The sequence below is a fragment of the Cetorhinus maximus genome, chromosome 19 (genome assembly GCF_964194155.1).
Source record: "Cetorhinus maximus chromosome 19, sCetMax3.hap1.1, whole genome shotgun sequence".
NCBI lineage: Eukaryota > Metazoa > Chordata > Chondrichthyes > Lamniformes > Cetorhinidae > Cetorhinus > Cetorhinus maximus.
The window spans coordinates 75932690-75953675 of NC_135897.1; the positions used below are offsets into that span (position 1 = coordinate 75932690).

A 20986-nucleotide genomic window follows, 5' to 3' on the forward strand; every position below is an offset into this window, starting at 1 on the left:
CCTATGTTTGTGTAGATTTGGCGAATGCAGTTTTTATTCACCTGATCTACTGATTCCCGAAGAGTTCATTTCAGGATTGCGGTTATGTGGCTGTTAATTATTCAACTTTCTTTTTATGGTGGCAAAACAGATTGGATGTGGAAGGGATGTTGATGGAGTTTGGAGAGATTTTAGGCAGAATGTATGCTTTGACATACAGGGCTATTTGACTTCTAGTTAGCCTATACTGGCTAATTTGAACTTTGATTCATACTCAAAAGCCTGAGTATTTTATATATTTGAATGTCCACCTACCACAAGCACAAATGAATTAACCATTCCTAAAATTATTAAACAGCACTCATGGTAGGTAAAGATTTTTTCGGGACTTGAGTGTCCATTCAAGGAATCTACCAAGAGGAGGCAGTTAGCCTTTGCTAGCTCCTCTGCTGGAGCGCTCTCTGCCTATTTTCATACTTTAACCAGTTTTCATGCGTTACCCCATATCTTTTTAAATGCTTGCAAAATGCCCTGGTTGCATACTTGCTATTTTTTTTTTCACTCCTCTGGTCCTAAGGTTGTATCCCTTTTTTAGTGATCAGCTAACCACTGGAAAGTATTTTTCACCTCCATGCCATTAATTTTAAATCTCTCACCCACGCCTGATACAACCCTTCACTGTTCCATTGGCCAAAGCTAAAGGTTTTTTGAGTTAATTTATGTAACTATAATCCCACTGCTTGTCTGTACCTTCTCTGCCCCTCATCACTTTGGAGCATAGAAGAAATAACAGCGTAGACGAGAGATATTTTGTGTAAGCATTACTCCCCTAGTTTTGGATTTTTCCTTTGTAGCATTGGTAATGCAATTGTATGAAAGCTTTCCCTTAAATGCCTTTGCAATTTGTACCTCAAACTTTTCAAATTTTTTTTTTTGCTATCTTCACTTAAATAAACTAATTGAGTGTTAAATGAATTTTTCCCAAAGGCTATAACATTGCAGGAAGCTAAAGTGCCCTGAAAGAGCTGAGATATTAATTCTAAATAGAAATCAATAATATTTGAACATGAAACACTGAAATATGATTAATCCTATTCAAAGACTGCTAAAATGTGCTCACGTATAAACCCTCTCCCATTTGAAAACTGTGCTCTGTCATTGAACTAGTCCCAGGAAAGACACACCCTTCAGTAAAACTTCAGTAAATTATTGTTAGAAAATTCAAATTTAAAATAGCTTTAAGCAGTGAATTAGAGGCTTCCTTAAATACAATAGTGCGATAGAAGGAAATTTCATTTTCATTTTAGATACTGCTATACGTTGAAAGCAGTTCTGTGTTTACTTGAGTAAAATTGGTGACCATATCATTTAAGAGTTGTCCATTTCCAATCTTGGTACACTGTTGCTGAAAGCATGTTTAAGCACATTTTTGCATTGTTTGTAATGCTATTTTCCCAAGCTAATCTAGATGGGAGAGCATAAATTTTAATGGACTTTTAAGAATTTATATTTGGAGTGGGGTGGTAGCAGCTGGGTGTAAGAAATTGAGCTTCTTTCTGGGGAAAGAGGAAGGAATAAGTTCAGATGCAAATTCATTGGGAAGACCAACCAGATTCCTGCACAACCAGCTAAAACATCTGAGACTGGACAGAATTCTAATAGATTAACTCAAACATCAAATCAATTTCTAATAAAGGAACACTTCAAATTGTTATGATCTCTGTAGGGATCTCTCTTACAAAGAATTTCCAACTCCCAGTTGATAGCTAAAAGAATGACACAACCAGATTTTGTATTTTAAAACTTTGAATGTAACAAATGACCAAAGCACTTGATTAAACACTATTCTCTTTTTGTAGACAACTTGTACTTTAAGCTACAGAAAGGAAAGCTCCCCTTTTATACTTATCACCCATTGGACTCTCCATGGAATTAGTCCTTGTAGCAAACAGTCCACAGTTGCTCCCAGCTTGCAGTTGGTTCCTGTATCCCCACTTCACCAAGTAGTGAACTTTTGCGTGACTGTTTCTAGGTGCTTTCCTCAATTTTCAGAGTTTCCTAAATCCACCACCAGCAGTAAAACCTGTTTTGATGATTCTTTCCCCTGGCCACGCCAGGACAAATCTCCTGGAATTCTTAAATGGCTGTGGGTTGCATCTCTGACTAGAGACTATTTCCCTCCCAAATCTGGCTGTGGTAGCTCACAAAGCCAAAGCAATCTCTCTTCTCTGCGGACCATGCAAAAAAAAAACTGATCTGTCTGATTCATTTATTTGTAGGGAAGCCTGTAATCTGATCTCAAAAATGGCTTCCTCTGCCTCCTTCCTTATGGCAATGTGAAACCCATTCACCTTGCACCCAAAGAGAAAAGCTGGTTAGCTATCTTTGAGAACCAACTCTCTATTTTTTTCCTCTTGGAACTAAGTGGACAGTTTAAAGCACAGCTGTTTACAACCTGACATTCTCGACACTTTTTTCTGGGACTTATAACACAGATTGCTGCCATTGTATCCAAGCATAAATACCTTGCAACTTCTTCCCAGTAAAACAGTCTAAGCCTTCCTTTGATGTCCCACCAGTCAAACCATCTGAACTTACAAAGGCAGACTTCACAACAGGTCGTGCGACCCCCTTCATTTTACCCTAAATTTAAAGACCGCCCCAAAACATAAATCTTACAAACCTCCATAATTATAACAAAATACAACAAGGAAACAAATCTATTGGATAACTGAAATGGTTTCTTGTACTCACAATGTTAAGGCATTGAAAGGTGAGATTCTATGTGCACAGTGTAGTCATGTCCCCACAAAGAAAAAGGGTGGCACTGCCAAAACTAGAGCCCCCTGGTTATCCAGAAGCATATAGGCCAAGATGAAGCAGAAAAAGAAAGCTTATGACAGTTGCAAAAGACATAATATTGTAGAAAGCCTAGAGGAGTATAGAAAGTACAGGGGTGAAGTAAAATTGAAATTAGGAAAGCGAAGAGAAAATACGAAAAAATATTGGCTGGTAAAATCAAAGAAAATCCCAAGGTGTTTTACCAGTGCATTAAGAGCAAGAGAATAACTAAGGAAAAGGTACGGCCTATCAGAGATGTGTACATGGTAACTTTGTGGGTTGATGCAGAAGATGTGGGCAGGGTCCTTGCGTACTTTGTTTCTGTCTTCACTAAGGAGAGGGATGATGCAGAGCTTCTAGTTAAAGAAGAGGAGTGTGAAATATTAGATACAATAAGCATAGAAGGGAAGTGTTGGAGGGACTAGCATCCTTGAAGGTTGATAAATCACCAGGGTCAGATGGATTGTATCCCTGGCTGTTGAAGGAAGCCAGGGAGGAAATTGCGGGTGCTCTGAGGATCATTTTCCAATCCTCGCTAGATACAGGTGAGGTCCCAGAGGATTGGAGGCCTGTGAGCCTTGTACTATTATTTAAAAAGGGTGCAAGGGATGGGCCAGAAAATTATGGACCAGTCAGTCTGACTTCGGTGGTGGGCAAATTATTGGAAACGTTTCTGAGATGCAGGATAAACTGTCACATAGGTACAAATTGATCAGGGATAGCCAGCATGGTTTTGTTAGGGGAAGATCGTGTCTTACTAACTTAATAGAATTTTTTGAGGAAGCAATAAGGAGGATTGATGAGGATAGTGCAGTGGATGTTGTCTACATGGATTTCAGTAAGGTATTGACAAGGTTTCAATGGCAGACTGGTCAGGAAAGTGTGATCGCGTGGGATACAAGGAAAGGTGGCAAGTTGGATCCAAAATTGGCTCAGTGATAGGAAACAAAGGGTAATGGTCGATGGATGTTTTTGCGAATGGAAAATGTTTTCCAGTGGTGTACCACAGGACTCAGTGTTGGGCCCTTGCTGTTTGTTGTATATATTAATGATTTAGACTTAAATGTGAGAAGCATGATTGGGAAATTTGCAGATGACGCAAACATTGGCAGCATAGTTGATAGTGAAGAGAATAGCTGTTGACTCCAGAATGATATCGATGGTTTGGTTGAGTGGGCGGGGAAGAGGCAAATGGAATTCAATCATTTGGGGAGTGCAAACAAAGCCAGGGAATACTCAATAAACAGGAAGATATTGAGTGGAGTTGAGGAAATGAGACACCTTTTGGAGTGCATGTCTACAGGCCCTTGAAGGTGGCAGGACAGGTAGACAAGGTGGTCAAGAAAGCATATGGAATTCTTTCCTTTATTGGGTGAAGTATTGAATCCAAAAGCAAGGGTGTAATGATGGAACTGTATTAAATGCTGGAATTTTGTGTACAGTTCTGGTCGCCACATTACAGGAAGGACATAATTGTTCTGGAGAGAGAGTACAGAGGAGATTTACAAGAATGTTGCCAGGGCTTGAAAATTGCCGTTATGAGGAGAGATTGGATAGGCTAGGGTTGTTTCCCTTAGAACAGAGGAGGCTAAGGGGTGACTTAATTGAGGTGCACAAAATTATGAGGGGCCTAAATAGGGTAGACAGGAAGGACTTGTTTCCCCTAGCTGAGGAATCAATTACCGGGGGCATAGATTTTAGAAGGATTAGAGGAGACATGAAGAAAAACTGTTTCAGCCGGAGGGTGGGAGGGCATCTGGAATTCACTGCCTAAGTTGGTGATTGAGATCGAAATGCTCAACCCATTTAAAGGGTGCCTGGATCTGCATCTGAAGTGTTGTAACTTCAAGGCTACGGACTACGTGATGGAAAGTGGATTAAAATGAGCAGTTAGTTTCTTTTTTTGGCTGGTGCAGACAGAGCTGAATGGCCTTTTTCTGCACCATAATTTTCTATGGTTCTGTTAACTGCTATAGTGTTAATATGTATGAGTATAAATGAAGTTCAATAAATTTGGCCAGAGAAAATAATAAACTCCATTCTTTGAGAAGAATCATAGAATGGTTACAACATAGGTGAGGCCCATTTGGAAGGAAAAAGGCAGTAGAATATGGATGGAATAAGTAAAGAAGTCAAATGTCTGTCAGATAACCTTAAGCTGAATTAGCTATTTCACCAAGTTTGATTCTGTTTTCTGCTAAATGCTATACATGAAGAAAAGTTTTGATAAGCTAATGATACTAAATCCTCTGCAATAGCTTTGTGATTGTAGTTGAAAATTGCTAATTTGTGGCCTGGTGTAATGTTTAAAAAGGCAACTTTTTGTTTCTGATCAGGACAAGAAATCTGTCGAAAGTACTTGCCTGTGTTTTGCTCGACTGGTGGACAACTTTCAACATGAAGAAGTAAGATATTTAAATATGACATTTTACCGAGGACACTTCCAGTTTATATGTAGGAGGATTGGAAAGTTGTCAAGTCAAACTTCCTTCAGTTTTATTTTATAAAAATTGTGTTGAAGGAAAACTTGTTGAACATATTTGATTTACAAAGCAGCTCATATCAGCTGTCTGCAGTTGGTATATCTATGGTGGTGTTTATTTATAAACTTGGTCCAGTACTAGAAGTTGGCACCTGAAATGCAAATTGCTTTTAGCCTGCTAGATGGAATTGGGAAATGCAAACCTCGCTTCATCATTTGAAAGAGTCTGTGTTGGATCTTTTTATGGAAGGGATTTATGTGACCAAGAGCACAGATATTTTGTTTCTGAAAGTGTTTATCTAAAAGTTAATTGAATTTTACTTTTTTAACCAATACACTTTTCATAAGTAGCACATCTCTGCAAATACTTGTTTTTTGCCTCTGTGGGAATGCAGATACTTGGTTTTGGTTGAAATAATTAACTGGCAAGAAGCAATCAGTTCTCAGACTTCTGGATGGGAATATGAAGAGAGTTGGAACTGTCTCTGTTCAAGACCTAATATTTGGGGACACTGGAGTTCTTTATCCTTTTATAATATAAATGCATAAGATTTGGGGAAGTGTTTTACAAGCACTTCTGTACATATAGCCCTGTTCAGTGTACACTCTCGCTCCAACCTTTCTACCCATTGCACCTTCTGGGGAGCAACCTTGCCAACCTTCTCGCCCAACTCACCCCTGCCCTGCAACAGAAAATTCTGGAAAAACTCAGCAGGTCTAACAGCGTCAGTGGAGAGAAAAACAAAGTTAATGTTTCGAGTCGGCATGACTCTTGACCCCTGCTGCTGCTGTGAACCCTTCTATGGGTGTCTCTTCAGGATGTCCATTCAATTGTGAAAAAAGCCTTTGCCATCTGTGAGCTTATTGTGGATGATTGCATCAACATTATGGCCTTAACGAAAGCTTAACTGAGGGGTGATGCCATTGCTAGATCTGACTGGACCGCATACAACACTATTAGGCCCTGCTCTCATCTGGTAAAACTAATCACCATTCCAGGATTATCAAGGAGTGCAAAGATAACCCCCGGCTTGTTTCCTTAATTGCAAACTGTCCTCTTTAACCCTTTTCCCCTGTTCCTTCACCCTCATCTCCAATAACATGTGAAGGGTGGGGTGGGGGGGGGGGGTCAAGGGATTTTTTTTGAGGGGAGGGGTGATGACAGCAGATTTGAGAGAGAATTTGGAGGAAGATATGTGTTGAGTGCAAGGAGCTCATGGACTAATTTGGATTGTTTCAATTTTAATGACAATCGGCTGCCGCTGTCACGTCCCTCCCTAAATCTGTCATCACCCTTCTCAAAAAGCTAGCTCTTGACCCCACAGTCCTTACAAACTACCATACCATCTCCAACCTCTATTCCCTCTCCAATGCCTCTGAATATATTGCTATTCCCAATTCTGTTCCCATTTTTCCCAGAACTCCAAACAGGTTTCTGCCCTGCCACAGTACTGAAATGGTTCTTAACAAGGCCGTAAGTGAATATGACAAATGTAAACTTTCACCCATCATCCTCCCTTGACCAGTCTGCAACCTTTGGCAAGGTTGACCACATCATCATCCTCCAACATCTCTCCACTGCTGTCCAGCTCTCGAATGGTTCTATTCTTATATATCTAATTGTAGCCAGGGAATCACTTGCAATGGCTTTTCTTCCTGCTCCCGCACTGTTACCTCTGGTGTCCCCTAAGGATCCATCCTTGGCCCTTTCCTCCTCATCTACATGCTGTCTCTCGGTGACAGCATCCGAAGGCACAGCATTAGTTTGCAGGCATGCTGATGACATCTAGCTCTACCTCACCACCACCATCTCTTGACTGTTGCTGAATTATCGGACTGCTTATCCAACATCCAGTACTGACTAACAGAAATTTCCTCGAATTAAATAATGAGAAGACTGAAAGCATATTTTTTGGTCCCTACTCCACATTCAATTTCCTAGCTCCTGTGTCCATCTTCTCTCTGGCAACAGCCTGACATTAAGTCGGTCTGTTTGTGACCTTGGTATCACATTTGATCCCCGGATGAGTTTCTGACCCCTTATTTGTGCCATCACTGAGACTGCCACTTTCCACCTCCATAACATTACCCAATTTTGCCCCCACCTCAGCTCATCTGCTGAAACCCTCATTCGTGGCTTCATTGCCTCTCAATTGCTCCAAGCACTCCTGGCTGGTCTCCCATATCCTACCCTCCATAAACGTGAGGTCATCCAAAACTCTGCCCATGTCTTAACTCACAGCAAGCCCTGTTCATCTATCACCTCTGTGTCGAGCAGCGTCTTGACTTTAAAATTCTTGTCCCTGTTTTCAAATCCCTCCATGGCCTTGCCCCTCCCTATTACTGTAACCTTCAGCCCCAAAACCCTCCAAGATGCCTGCATTCTGCTAATTGTGGCCTCTTGTGCATTGCTAATTATAATTGCTTCACAATTGTTGGCGCTGCCTTTAGTTGCCTGCGCCCTGAGCTCTGGAATTGCCTCCCTATGCTTCTCTGCCTTTCTACATCACTTGTAAGGCATTTCCTCTTTGACCATGCTTTGGTCATCTGACCTAATATCTCCTTATCTGGCTCTGTGTCGCACTTTGTTTTGTAATGCTCCTATGAACTGCTTTGGGATGTTACATCACGTTAAAGGAGCTACAAAAATGTAAGTTGCTGTTGTTGTTGTAAATTCAGCTAAAGAAATTTTTTGGTGCTAGGTTCTATTTTGGATGTTTTGTACATGCTCAGTTACTTTATCAGTTTTCTTTTTTAGTTCCTGGTGTAGAATTTTGCTGTCTTGTTCGCCTGGTTTATTTCTAACAATAGGAAGATTCCACATGAGTTTTTGGCTGCAACATCTGTAGAGTTCTGTCTCTCCTGGTTAGACCATATCATGCATGCCAGCTGGGTGTGTTGATGGGCTTTAGATTCTAAGCTACTAACCATATTTGAAAAGCACAGCAAACTAATTGGCTTAACCACTGATTTTGTGGCCAAACCATTGAAGCCAAAGACGACAAATTAGCTATAATGAATTTAAATCATACCTTTTTTAAGCATTTAATTTGTACATTTGTTGGATAATTTTATTCAGTAGTGTTGGCTTCATTAATTTTTTAAACCTTGGGGGGGGAAAGAATAAGCCTTAGAGTTAATATGCGTATAAGATCCAGGAACTGTTAGACCTGCCAATTTGACTGGTTGAATTGAAGCTCGAAATTCAATGCTTGTGTATTTTTCTGAGACCATATTGCTGGGATGTTTTTCCCCTGTATATTCCCCTTTGATTTCAAAGCAGCATAGCTGCCTCCTCTACCATAATGGCTATTTAACCCATCAAGCAGTCTAGTCATTCCCATTTCCCACCCTATCCTCGTAGTCCTGTAAGTTTATTTTCCTCAGTGCCCATCCAATTTCCTCTCTGAATCATTGATGGTCTCCGCTTCCACCACATTGTACGCAGTGTTCCGAGTCATTGCTACTTGCTGTGTAAAGGAAGTTCTTGTCGCATCCTCTCGCATCTCTTGCCCAAAACCTCAAATCTGAATCCCTTAATCTGTGGAAAGGAACTTGAACCCATAGGCTTCTGACTTTAGGCATGAGTGCTTTGATTGAGCCAAAGCTACCTTTCAGCTTGGCTGCATGTAACTTTCGATGTGGCCTACACCTATTCCTTTCCTGAAAATGGCATTTTTGAAACATTAAAATTGACCAGAAATCCCTAGCAAGACGTATCTGTAGAGCTGAGATCCTTGGAATCTGAAGAAGGATCATACGGACTCGAAGCGTTAACTCTGTTTCTCTCTCCACAGATGCTGTCAGACCTCCTGAGTTTTCCCAGCATTTTCTGTTTTTATTATCCTTGGAATCTGCATTGAGTCTAGGGTGCTGACAATTTCACTTTTTTAGTAGCTGTAAATTCTTTACATTGGTAAAGAATGTTCCCTGTTGTCGTTGTGGAACACTGAGTTGTATACACTAATTTCAAAAGTTGTGCCTAAGCAAAGCCAACCCAATAAACATGTTTCCCTCGAACTTTTTTGTGGGAAGGGGGTTGTTTCTTTATCTCCTCTGCTCCATTTTGGTTTTCTGACATGTTTTGTTTTATGTGGATAACTGCATAGAAGTTTGGAACCAAATACCATCTTTGCTAACACTCTGCAATTTGCCTGGCCCAATTTTTAAAGAAAGTTATACCAACTCATTCTGCCAGTTGTTTTGAATGACTGCACATATTGGTGATATTAGTGGAAATTAGGCAAGATAGATTCAGGGAGCTGATATCATAATCCCCACTGCTGGTCCTAACAATGGTGGACCTGATTAGTTGCTAATCAGGGACAATGGAAGTGCTGAGTGGCAGTCGGTATGGGTGGCATCCATGGGCAGCGACAACTTGATTTTAATGGTTTTTGTTTTAGTATCATTATATTGGAAAATTAACCAGGAGATTGAGTGCATTTGAGCAATGGCTTCCTCCTTGGTTACCTGAGTTGATGCCAAAAGTGACCCAACATCAGATGTGATTAAAACCATTGCGTCCAAGATAAACTGATCGTTTGACAAGCTGATATGTGCCAGGGTTCCCGCAGATCATCGAAAACCTGGAAAAGTCATGAAAATTTGCAAAAAAAGGATGTCACTGAAAAGTCATGGAAATTTATAAAGACAAGGATGAGACTTTTTCTTACTTTAGGTGGAATTCCAGCCTTTTCCAATATTTTTCCATGTCCAGCTTTTTGTAATCACTTGCTTTGCTTTGCATGACTGGAATCCAGTGCAGCTTTTATCTCCTCCTGCCTGATCCTGTTCATTCCACTGCTGATTTTCTGCTTTGGAGACTGCCAGGACAAGAGCAGTCATTTGATAATTAGCCTGTCAACTGGGGCGGTCTAGGCATCGGGTTGGCTACTTTGGACATCGCCAGAACAGCACAGTAACTGGCCGAGTCGTATGTGCCACATTTCTCAGTCCCCCCTCTCTTGCCTCATGTGAGAAGAGATGTTTGTTAGTGTCGGTTTCAGATTTCAGTTGTGGAGATGGAGGACTTGGTGGGTGTTTTCTTCAGAGCCGGAGCAGGGAACCAAAGTAAGGAACAAGCACCTGGTGCTCTAAAATGCTGCATGTCGCTAGTCAAGACCTCCTTGCTTGATCTTTTGCATGCAAGTCACTGAAAATGTTGCCTTCAACATGGGTTAGTCATGGAAAAGTCATGGAATTTTATTTTAATGGTTCAGGAACCTGAGTTTGATGCCACCCATGTAGTTCTGGAAAGCTGATGGATAACAGCAGTTGTGGATGTTGGGAAAAATTTGTGAGCAGCCAACAGGAACTCTTGTTGATATTGACTGACAGTGAAGATGAGTGGATTGCAGTAGACCCTCAATTAAATTACTTTGTGTTTTTAAAAGAAACTAATTACATTGAGGCCAGAAGTCAACGCACCCGCTGTAGAGTAGTGAGAGAACAGATGTCTGTTACCAAATTCATAGAAGGGACACAGTTCTTGTAGATCTCCATTTAGATGGCTGCCTATATATACTACTTTAGAAAAATGAAAGGAATAAAGATGAGGTACATAAGGTGAAAATTAGGCAATGGCTTACCAGTCACAATTCAAACTACTGATGGGATGGTTGGGGAAATTGCAGATAAATATCAAAAACTGAAATGGCCATCTCTAAATGAGAATTTTTTTTTATTCATTTGCAGGATGTTGGTGTCACTGGCAAGGCCAGCATTTGTTGCCCATTCTTAATTGTCCTTGAAAAGGTGGTGGTGAGCCACCTTCAGTACAGCTGAGTGACTTGCTAGGCCATTTCAGAAAGTAGTTAAGAGTCAACCACATAGCTGTGGGTCTGGAATCACAGGCCAGAGTGGTAAGGATGGCAGATTTCCTTCCCTAAAGGACATTAGTGAATTAGATAGGTTTTTACAACAAACTAGTAGTTTCATGGTCATCATTACTGATACAAGCTTTTTATTCCAGCCTTTACTAATTAACGGAATTTAATTTCCCTAGCTGCTGTGGGATTTGAGCCCATGTTGCTGAATCACTAGCCAAGGCCTCTGGATTACTAGTCCAGTAACAACCATTGCTTTACTGCACCTGTCAAGTCTTAAGGTTTTATATATTATCTCCTGGCTTTTATATTCATACCTCTTATTATAAAACCTGGATTTAATTTGTTTTTGTTTTACAGCCTCATCACCTTATGAGCCTGTATCCCAAATTTCTCTGCTTCTCCACAGCATCAAGCCTATTTCTGTTCAAAGGATAACTACTACCTTTTTTGATCAAAATGTGTCACCTTAGATTTACTGAAATTGAACTCCTTGTCTCACTTTTTAAACCATTTTCCAATATTATTAATATGTCTCTTACAGTTTCCTTTTGGCCTTGACAATTACTCCTATTTTTTAGCATGTCTGCAAATTTTGACACTACTCCCTCTAGGCTGAGATTTAATCGATTATATAGTGAACTGAAGTTAGCTCAGAAATGAGCTCTTTGGCACTTGTCTTTCTTGCAACCATTCTGAAAAATTGCCCTCAACTCCTACTCTTGTTTTACCCTTTCTCTTAATTTTTCATTCATTCGTTAATCATATGAAGTCAATCAAATGAGGCAGCTTATGCATTTTCTGATAGTTAATGGAGGATGGTATAAGAATATTTTAATTTGTTACACGTTTATCTGTGTATCATGGGCAAGTGAAAATTACAATCAAGTTCATTGGGCCATTTACTTCAACCTAATTGTTTAAAAAAACACATTTGAAGTGACAAAATAGCTTTTCATTTAAGATCATTTTAGTTCTTCAGTCATGTCATGCTAGATTTTTCTCGGGGCGAAGTATGTACTATGCATATTGCAACCATATGATTTAGTCAAAACTGAGCCAAATAGATCTATTGTAGTAATGTCAGTGTTTGCTTAAGAAATGTCATCTGATAAACATCATATATTGAAAATGAGACAAGTATTGAAGGTTCAAATCAAAGAACATTGTGCCTGTGGGAGCCAATTTGTTTTAAAAGCTTATGGCACAAAAGGGAAAATAACTCGCTGAACCCTATTGCCCTTCCAAGTTGTTTCCTCTTCCACTATTACATTTAAGCTGGGAATTACACCTGTTACACAAGCATATTCATGATTTGTGGGCATCGCTGGTAAGATCAGCATGTATTGTCCTTCAGAAGGTAGTGGTGAACCACTTTCTTGAATACAACTGAGTGACTTGCTAGGCCATTTCAGAAGGCAGTTAAGAGCCAACCATGTTGCTGTGGATTTGGAGTTGTGTGTCAGCCAGAACGGATGAGGACAGCAGATTTGCTTTCCTAAAGGACATTAGGGGACTAGATGAGTTCTTAGGATAGTCCAGTAGTTTGTGGTCACCTGATTACTAGCTTTTTATTCCAGATTTTATTTAATTGAGTTTATTCCTTGAACTAATTGAACTTAAATCCTCCAGCTGCTATGGTAGGATTTGAACTTGCCTTGGATCATTGGTCCAGGCTGTGGATTACTTGTCCAGTTACACACACACTATGCTACTATACCCCTAATTCCTCTGATCTTTCGTCAGAAGTTGATTCTTAAGAAATATGTGAAGTACACTTGAAGCCATTGTTGGGATGTTTTCAGATTGTCATTTTTTAAAAATGTTTTACAGCTTTTCATGAGATTGCATCTCCATTAGGTAGACAAATCTCAAGCTGCAAAGACCCAAAGGAAAGAAACATGCACTCAAATCAATTTGTAAAGTTCGTTCAAGTTAGCATTTTGCGGAATGCTTTAGTTTTTGTTTGTTGTGTTAAACATTGAAAGATGGAAATGTTGAAAATGTAATTTGTTTATAAGTAGTTGTGCTTGTACATAAGTGGAGATTACAGTCAGCATATTAAAACTTTGCTTATACAGTGTTTGGGAGTGGGGGGGTGGGTTTGGTATTTTAGGCTAATAAAAGTCTTTGATCTTCATATGTCTTTTTGTGCTGTGGATCAGGTTTATGAGGAATATAAGCTTTCTATTTCTATTAATAGAACTTGTTGCAGCAGGTGGCATCCCGTGATTTGTTGACGAACATACAGCAACTCCTGGTGGTGACCCCCCCAGTTCTCAGCTCTGGCATGTTTATCATGGTGGTCCGCATGTTCTCATTGATGTGTTCGAATTGTCCTACTCTGGCTGTGCAGCTTATGAAGCAAAGTAAGTATTTTGCAGATCTGGTTGGAGCAAGTGATCATTTAGGAGTTAGAGACCACATCACGGAAATGAAGTGCTTACTTTAGAATATTGAACACTGATATGGTGCAACATGACACATTGTGCTTAATTAAAATTTTTCATTTCCAAAACACAACATAATTATGGGCAGTGTCTTAAGTTTAGCTGGTTTGAGAACCATTTACTGAATGACCATATAGATAATTGACAATGTTGGTGAAGCTCTCATGTTTTTTCCTTTCAACATTGAGAGGTTTAGCAAGAGGTCAATCTTATTATTTTTGAAACTATTTATCTTCAACTGGTAATGGCAACTTTTCAAAATACTTTATAAATCATTCAAATAGACTCCTTTTATAGTTATCTAATATAGCTTCACAACAGGTATCCTGCTAGCCTATGGAGGGTAGCTAATGTAACCCTGCTATTTAAAAAAGGAGGTAGAGAGAAAATGGAATTGTAGACCAGTCAGCCTGACGCCAGTAGTGGGGAAAATTCTAGCATCCATTAGAAAAGATTTAATAGTTGAGCACTTGGAAAACAGTGGCAGAATTTGACAGAGTCAGCATGGATTTACGAAAGGGAAATCATGCTTGACAAATCTTCTGGAATTTTTCGAGAATGTAGCTAGTAGAGTTGATGAGGGGGAGCCAGTGGATGTGGTTTATTTGAACTTTCAGAAGGCTTTCGACAAAGACCCACATAAGAGATTAGCATGTAAAATTAAAACGCATGGGAATGGGGGTAGTGTATTGAGATGGATAGGAAAATGGCAGACAGGAAACAAAGAGTAGGAATAAACAGGTTTTTTTTCCGAATGGCAGGCAGTGACAAGTGGGGTGCCGCAGGGATCGGTGCTGGACCCCAGCTATTCACAATATATATTAATGATTTAGATGAGGGAACTAAATGTAATATCTCCAAATTTGCAGATGACAAAAAGCTGGGTGGGAGGGTGAGCTGTGAGGAGGATGCAGAGATGCTTCAGTGTGATTTGGACAAGCTGAGTGAGTGGGCAAATGCATGGCAGATGCAGTATAATGTGGATAAATGAGAGGTTATCCACTTTGGTAGCAAAAACAGGAAGGCAGATTATTATCTGGCTATAAATTGAGAGAGTGGAATGTGCAACAAGACCTGGGTATCCTCGTACACCAGCCGCTGAAGGTAAGCATGCAGGTCCAGCAGGCGGTAAAGAAGGTAAATTGGCCTTCATAGCGAGAGGATTCGAGTACAGGAGCAGGGATGTCTTGCTGCAATTATACAGGGCCTTGGTGAGACTACACCTAGAATATTGTGTGCAGTTTTGGTCTTCTTATCTGAGGAAGGATGCTCTTGCTATGGAGGGAGTGCAGCAAAGGTTTACCAGACTGATTTCTGGGATGGTGGGACTGACACATGAGGAGAGATTGAGTCGGTTAGGATTATATTTGCTGGAGTTCAGAAGAATGGGGGGAGGATCTCATAGAAACCTATAAAATTCTAACAGGACTAGACAGGGTAGATGCAGGAAGGTTGCTCCCAATGGTGGGGGGAGTCCAGAACCAGGGGTCACAGTCTGAGGATATGGGGTAGACCATTTAGGACTGATATGAGGAGAAATTTCTTCACCCAGAGAGTGGTGAGCCTGTGGAATTCGCTACCACAAAGTAGTTGCAGCCAAAACATTGTATGTTTTCAAGAAGGAGTTAGATATAGCCTTGTGGCAAAAGGGATCAAAGGATTTGGGGAGAAAGCGGGAGCAGGCTATTGAGTTGGATGATCAGCCATGATCATAGTGAATGGCGGAGCAGGCTCGAAGGGCTGAATGGCCTACTCCTCCTATTTTCTATGTTTATGTTTTTATTTGTCATTATATCTGTAAGAAGTTCTTATCAGTTTGATTCATTAAGCGACTTCAGCTTGCAGTTTGGACCTCAGACGTGCACAGTCAACTAGTTGGATAGTTCAACCCTAAGCAAAAAAAAAACATTGACCACAGGATGTGTGGGATGGTGTTCTATCAGGTGTATATTGAGGTAATCCTTTTGGTGAACTAAAAGGTAATATCTGGTTTTATTTTCTTTCCTCGATAGACATTGCAGAAACTCTTCGTTTTTTACTTTGCGGAGCTTCAAGTGGCAGCTGCCAAGAACAAATTGATCTTGTGCCAAGAAGTCCACAAGAACTTTATGAGCTTACTTCTCTTATCTGGTAAGATGTTTTGTAAAATGTGGTGAAACATTTTGATTTTTGATCTGTACATCTGGCAACCCAATTTGCATGTCTTCTGTTAGAAATGGCTTGAAGATTCTGCTCTAGCCTAACCTGCATTCCACTGTCTAGTCTTAGCCAAAAAGATTATTTGTTTCTGGGAAGGAGCAGGGGAATGGGACTAATTGGGTACCTCTTTCAAAGAAGCCTGCATGGCGCAACAGGTAAAAAACCTGTGCTGAGAGATTCCATGAGCAGAATTCTTTGAGCTATGTACATCCTTGGAGGGTTGCAAAATTAGGATTTAATAATAATGCATTTTTTTGTACATCAGGTTGTGCAGGTTTTATCTGTTGCAGTAGGCAATTGAGTGAGTTTTTGTATTTTTCTATTATTAACTAAAATTTTCAAAATGGCAAATTCTGATCCACATTTTCTTTTGCAGTGAATTAATGCCATGTCTACCCAAAGAAGGAATTTTTGCTGTTGATACCATGCTAAAGAAGGGAAGTGCTCAAAATACAGATGGTGCAATATGGCAGTGGCGTGATGATCGAGGTCTCTGGCATCCATACAACCGAATCGATAGTCGCATAATTGAGGTATAATATCTTCCAAGATGAAATCAGTATGGGGAGGGAGAAGGGGGTGGGGATGGGAGAGAGATTCAGTGGGAAATTAGTTCCTCCTTTAGTTTAATTCTGCAGTGATATGAGAGTTTTTAGCCTGGTGGTTGTTACTGACTAGCAAGCCAAAGATCTTGCTTCACATTTTGCAGTAAAAAAAAATCAGAGAAGCTGTCGGCACTCGCCATTATTCAGTGTGTAAATTGGACAAGTTCCAGCGGACCCCCCCACCCCCCAATCCCCCAGTGCACCCTCATCTGGCACTGAAAATTATCTTTTATAAGTGTGCAATCTCATTCCTTTTAATTTTAATATTTGTTGCCAATTTTTTTTTTAACTAACATTTTTTGTGAACATGCTTCACTGTCATGACCTGGAACAAGAATTCCCCTGCTGAATTTGGATCCATATCTATAAAAGCAATATGAAGATCCTAATGGAGTCACTGAATCTTAAGTGGCTTCAACTGAGATCTAAAGTAGTATTGTTCTCTAGTACAACACTTAGAGGTATAACGCTTAGAACTGTTATAAGTTTCATAATTCAGTTTGCAATGGTGCACATCCACTCTTGCTGCCTGTTACTATGTACAATCAAGTCAGACTTCTGAAACTCAGCATACCTTTATATGTGCAGGCATGTATGTGATATGCAGTGAGTAGACATACTGTATGTGCTTATGAACCAGCGTTCCAAGCTTGGAGCTGAAGTGCCCTGCATACACTGGTAAATGTTGACCAAAATGCCTCGGACACACTGGCAAGCAGTCTAATCTTAGGTCTGCAATAATCTTTTTGTATGCTTTGACGGTCTGTTCACATTGTTCACAGGCAGCCCATCAAGTGGGTGAGGATGAAATAAGCTTGTCAACATTGGGTCGAGTTTATACTATTGACTTTAACTCTATGCAGCAGATCAATGAGGACACTGGGACAGCCCGTGCTATTCAGAGAAAACCCAATCCGTTGGCCAACACGAACACTGGTGAGTACTGCCCAGTGAATTAATCTTTAATTTTGAATGTTAGCTTTTCTGAAAAACTGCGTTAAGGAAGCCTTTCTCATTAAAAAAAAAGCAAAAAAAGAATTGGAAGTAGATTCAATAACTTGAACCTGCTTGGCAGCCAAATTTGCTTTTGTAACCTATAGGATTTAATCTCTTATAAGAAAGAAGAAACTTGCATTTCTTTCGTGCCTTTCCCAGCATCCCAAAGTACTTTGCAACCAGTGAAGTATTTTTGAATTGTAGCTGCTGCTGTAATATAGGGGAAAAATTGGCAGCAAATTTTGTACACAGCAAGATCCCAGAAACAGTGGCATTGGTAATGACCAGATAATCTGTAATGTTGGATGAAGGGCGAATATTAGCTTGAATAACATGAAGAGTTATACCACTATTCAAGTTAGTGCTGTGGGATTTTTTTATGTCCCATTTGAGTGCAGATTGGTTTCATGTCCCCTCCAAAGGTGCTTAGTAGTGTACTGCATTGGAGTGTTGGCCTAGAATTTGTGTTCAAGTCTCTTGAGTAAGACTTAAATCCACAACCTCCTGACTTGGTGAGAGTGTTACCACTCAAAATAAGACAAAAAAAAGTACTGGAGATGAATATTCAGGCATGCTGCCATGGTTGACTGTAACTGGCAGCGTGCCAGAGCATTTGTCTCCCGTATTTTGTTCACTTGGTTTACTTCTGCTAACATCTTTATGGGCTTGACATAGGCTATAGGTTTCAGGCTAATTGGGGGAACTTTACTATGACCCAAGATTTCCAAACAGGAATGGAAAGATGAGTGCAGAGCATGTTCTACATATTAAAGGCTTGTTTGGATGCTTTTCGATTTCATGTAGCAATGACATGCCAGGTAGAAGAGTTAACACATTGCTGTTATTGCACTACTTCAATGTGTTCTTAATTGTTTACAGTTGATTTCTCCATGTGGCCTATTTCAGTGGCTTAAATTTTGGTGATAAAAAACTCAAACATCATTGACAGAATCCAACTGCTGTTTATCTATACATGGTAATTACAAAGAACAAAGAAAAGTACAGCACAGGAACAGGCCCTTTGGCCCTCCAAGCCTGCGCCGATCATATTACCCGTCAGCTAAAACATTTTGCACTTCCGGGGTCCGTATCCCTCCATTCCCATCCTATTCATGTATTTGTCAAGCTGCCTCTTAAACACCACTATCGTACCTGCTTTCAACACCGTTGGCAGCGAATTCCAGACACTCACTACCCTCTGTGTAAAAAAAAAACTTGCCCCGCACATCTCCTCTATAGTTTTCTCCTCTCACCTTAAATCTATGTCCCCTAGTAATTGACTCTTCCACCCTGGGAAAAAGCTTCTGACTATCTACACTGTCCATGCCACTCATAATTTTATAAACTTCTATCAAGTCGCCTCTCAATCTCTGTCGCTCTAGTGAGAACAATCCGAGTTTCTTCAACCTCTCCTCATAGCTAATAACCTCCAGGCCAGGCAGCATCCTGGTAAACCTCCTACGCACCCTCTCCAACGCCTCCATATCCTTCTGGTAATGTGGCGACCAGAATTGCACGCAATATTCCAAATGTGGCCTAACCAAGGTTCTATACAGCTGCAGCATGACTTCCCAGCTTTTATACTCAATACCCCTCCTGATGAAGGCAAGCATGCCATATGCCTTCCTGATTACCTTATCCACCTGCATTGCCACTTTCAGTACACCCAGATCCCTCTGCCCGTCGATTCACTTAAGGGTTCTGCCATTTACTGTGTAATTCCTGCCTGTATTAGACCTTCCAAAATGCATTACCTTGCATTTGTCCGGATTAAACTCCATCTGCCATTTCTCCACCCAAGTCTCCAACAGATCTATATCCCGTTGTATTAGGTGAGGTCTATCAGTGTCCACCTATGTTGTGATCCAGAGTTTATTTAAGAACAAAGCCTGGAGATAGATGAGATTTTATGGCTGCCATCAGCCTTAGTAAAAGCAAGGGGATTTTACATTGGGGCTTGCAACAAATTATTAATATACCATTCTATCTATTTGAACAATTTATGAAGACCGAGCTCATGACCAAAACTGTCCAAAGCAATATTATTTCTTCAGGAAAATACAGTGAATAGACTATAGTGATAAAATAGAAATTACATCGGTAAAACCAATCCCAGTCATTTGCAGTAGCAAGATTTCTGGACATGATTGACTGGAGAATTTCTCCATCTGCATTCTGCCTGGAGTTTCAGCTATCGTTATATGTAGCAAGAGATCTCAACTCTATATTTTCTGTGCCTTTATAAAACCGAATGGTTAATTCATATATATTAAAGTTTCTGTAACAGAGGTCTGAATATTTCTTGAACACTGTGTTCTCCAGCACCCCATGATGTCTTGTGTAATCAACTCCCCTCCTTCTGAAGATAAATGCTTACAGTAAAAGACTAATTGCTAAGAGGATCATTAACATAAGTTGATCAAAGCAACCAAGCACAGCCTTAATGTATTTAAATCTGCTAAAAATGATATTGGTTTAGGAAGAGGCTAACATTTTACCTTCATTCAATCACAATTGGAACAGAGCTTTGCCACAGTTCAAACAGAGCAGTAACAATTTAATTCTGATTCGGTTAAATGAATGTTGTCATTGACAGTATGGAGGTTTTCAGAAAAATGCACTCTGAAGTCTATGCTTTTTTCATATACAGGTGGTCACTCTGAAACGAGGAAGGATGATGCACGTGCTCAACTAATGAGGGAGGACCCAGACCTGGCTAAATGCTTTATAAAGACATTGTTTGGTGTGTTATATGAAGTGTATAGTTCATCAGCTGGACCTGCTGTCAGACACAAGTGCCTTAGAGCAATTCTTAGAATAATTTATTTTGCTGATGCTGAACTTCTAAAGGATGTGCTTAAAAATCATGCTGTTTCCAGGTTGGTATTGATTGTAATGTGCTTAAAAGAGCTTTATGAAGTGTAGAAACATCTGCTGAAAATTTAGAGTTTGAATATTGAACATTTGTAAGTAGAATTCCATCAGGGATGAGCAATTATTCCAGTACTGGATTATGACTCGGATAAGAGCAAGAAGGCTTGGTAATCAGAGACCTATTTAAGATAATTGGTAAAGAACCAGAGGTGACATGAGTCCAAAATATGCAGCAAGTTATGATTCGAAAGGGTGTTGGAAACAGATTCAATAATTTTAAAAGGGAATTGGATTCAATTGAATGGGGAGGAAAAAAAGCAGAGCAGTAGAACTAATTGGATAGCTTTCAAATAATTGTCGTCAGCTATATGATCCAAATGGCTATTTTTCATGATTCTAGTATGCTTCCCTATTGGCACTAAAGCCAGTCAAAATTGATCACCTGAATGCTTAATGGAGTTGCACCTTTATGATGGCATTACAAATGGTGAAAGACAAAGGTGCCTTTCGTAAAATTGAAATATTACCGTGTTACTACGTACACTTTTATATCTTTTTCTAGCTTTGCATTGATGAGCAATTTATTACAAGAGCTGTCCTCTGTCCCCATTCATGCTGTTTCATTAGCATGTTTAGTATAAAAGCTTCAGTTCAACTTATTTGGAGATATTGCAACTATTAAAATATAAACACTAACTAGATAATTTTGAGTAATGTTTGAATTTGTGCATG

General features: G+C 39.9%; 1 protein-coding gene across 10 annotated transcripts in view; it reads left to right on the forward strand.

Annotated features, from left to right (window-relative positions):
• The window catches only part of trip12 (thyroid hormone receptor interactor 12), a 150916-nt gene that overhangs the window by 77640 nt on the left and 52290 nt on the right, over positions 1–20986 (forward strand). For 7 of the 10 annotated variants that reach the window (XM_078564172.1, XM_078564171.1, XM_078564174.1 and 4 more), the window contains 6 exons: positions 5157–5225; positions 13334–13499; positions 15593–15710; positions 16156–16312; positions 17167–17320; positions 20031–20259. In XM_078564172.1, the coding sequence (XP_078420298.1) occupies positions 5157–5225; positions 13334–13499; positions 15593–15710; positions 16156–16312; positions 17167–17320; positions 20031–20259 (893 nt within the window). The remainder of the gene's footprint in view (positions 1–5156; positions 5226–13333; positions 13500–15592; positions 15711–16155; positions 16313–17166; positions 17321–20030; positions 20260–20986) is intronic. The other 3 variants (XM_078564178.1, XM_078564180.1, XM_078564179.1) reach the window with 2 other exon arrangements.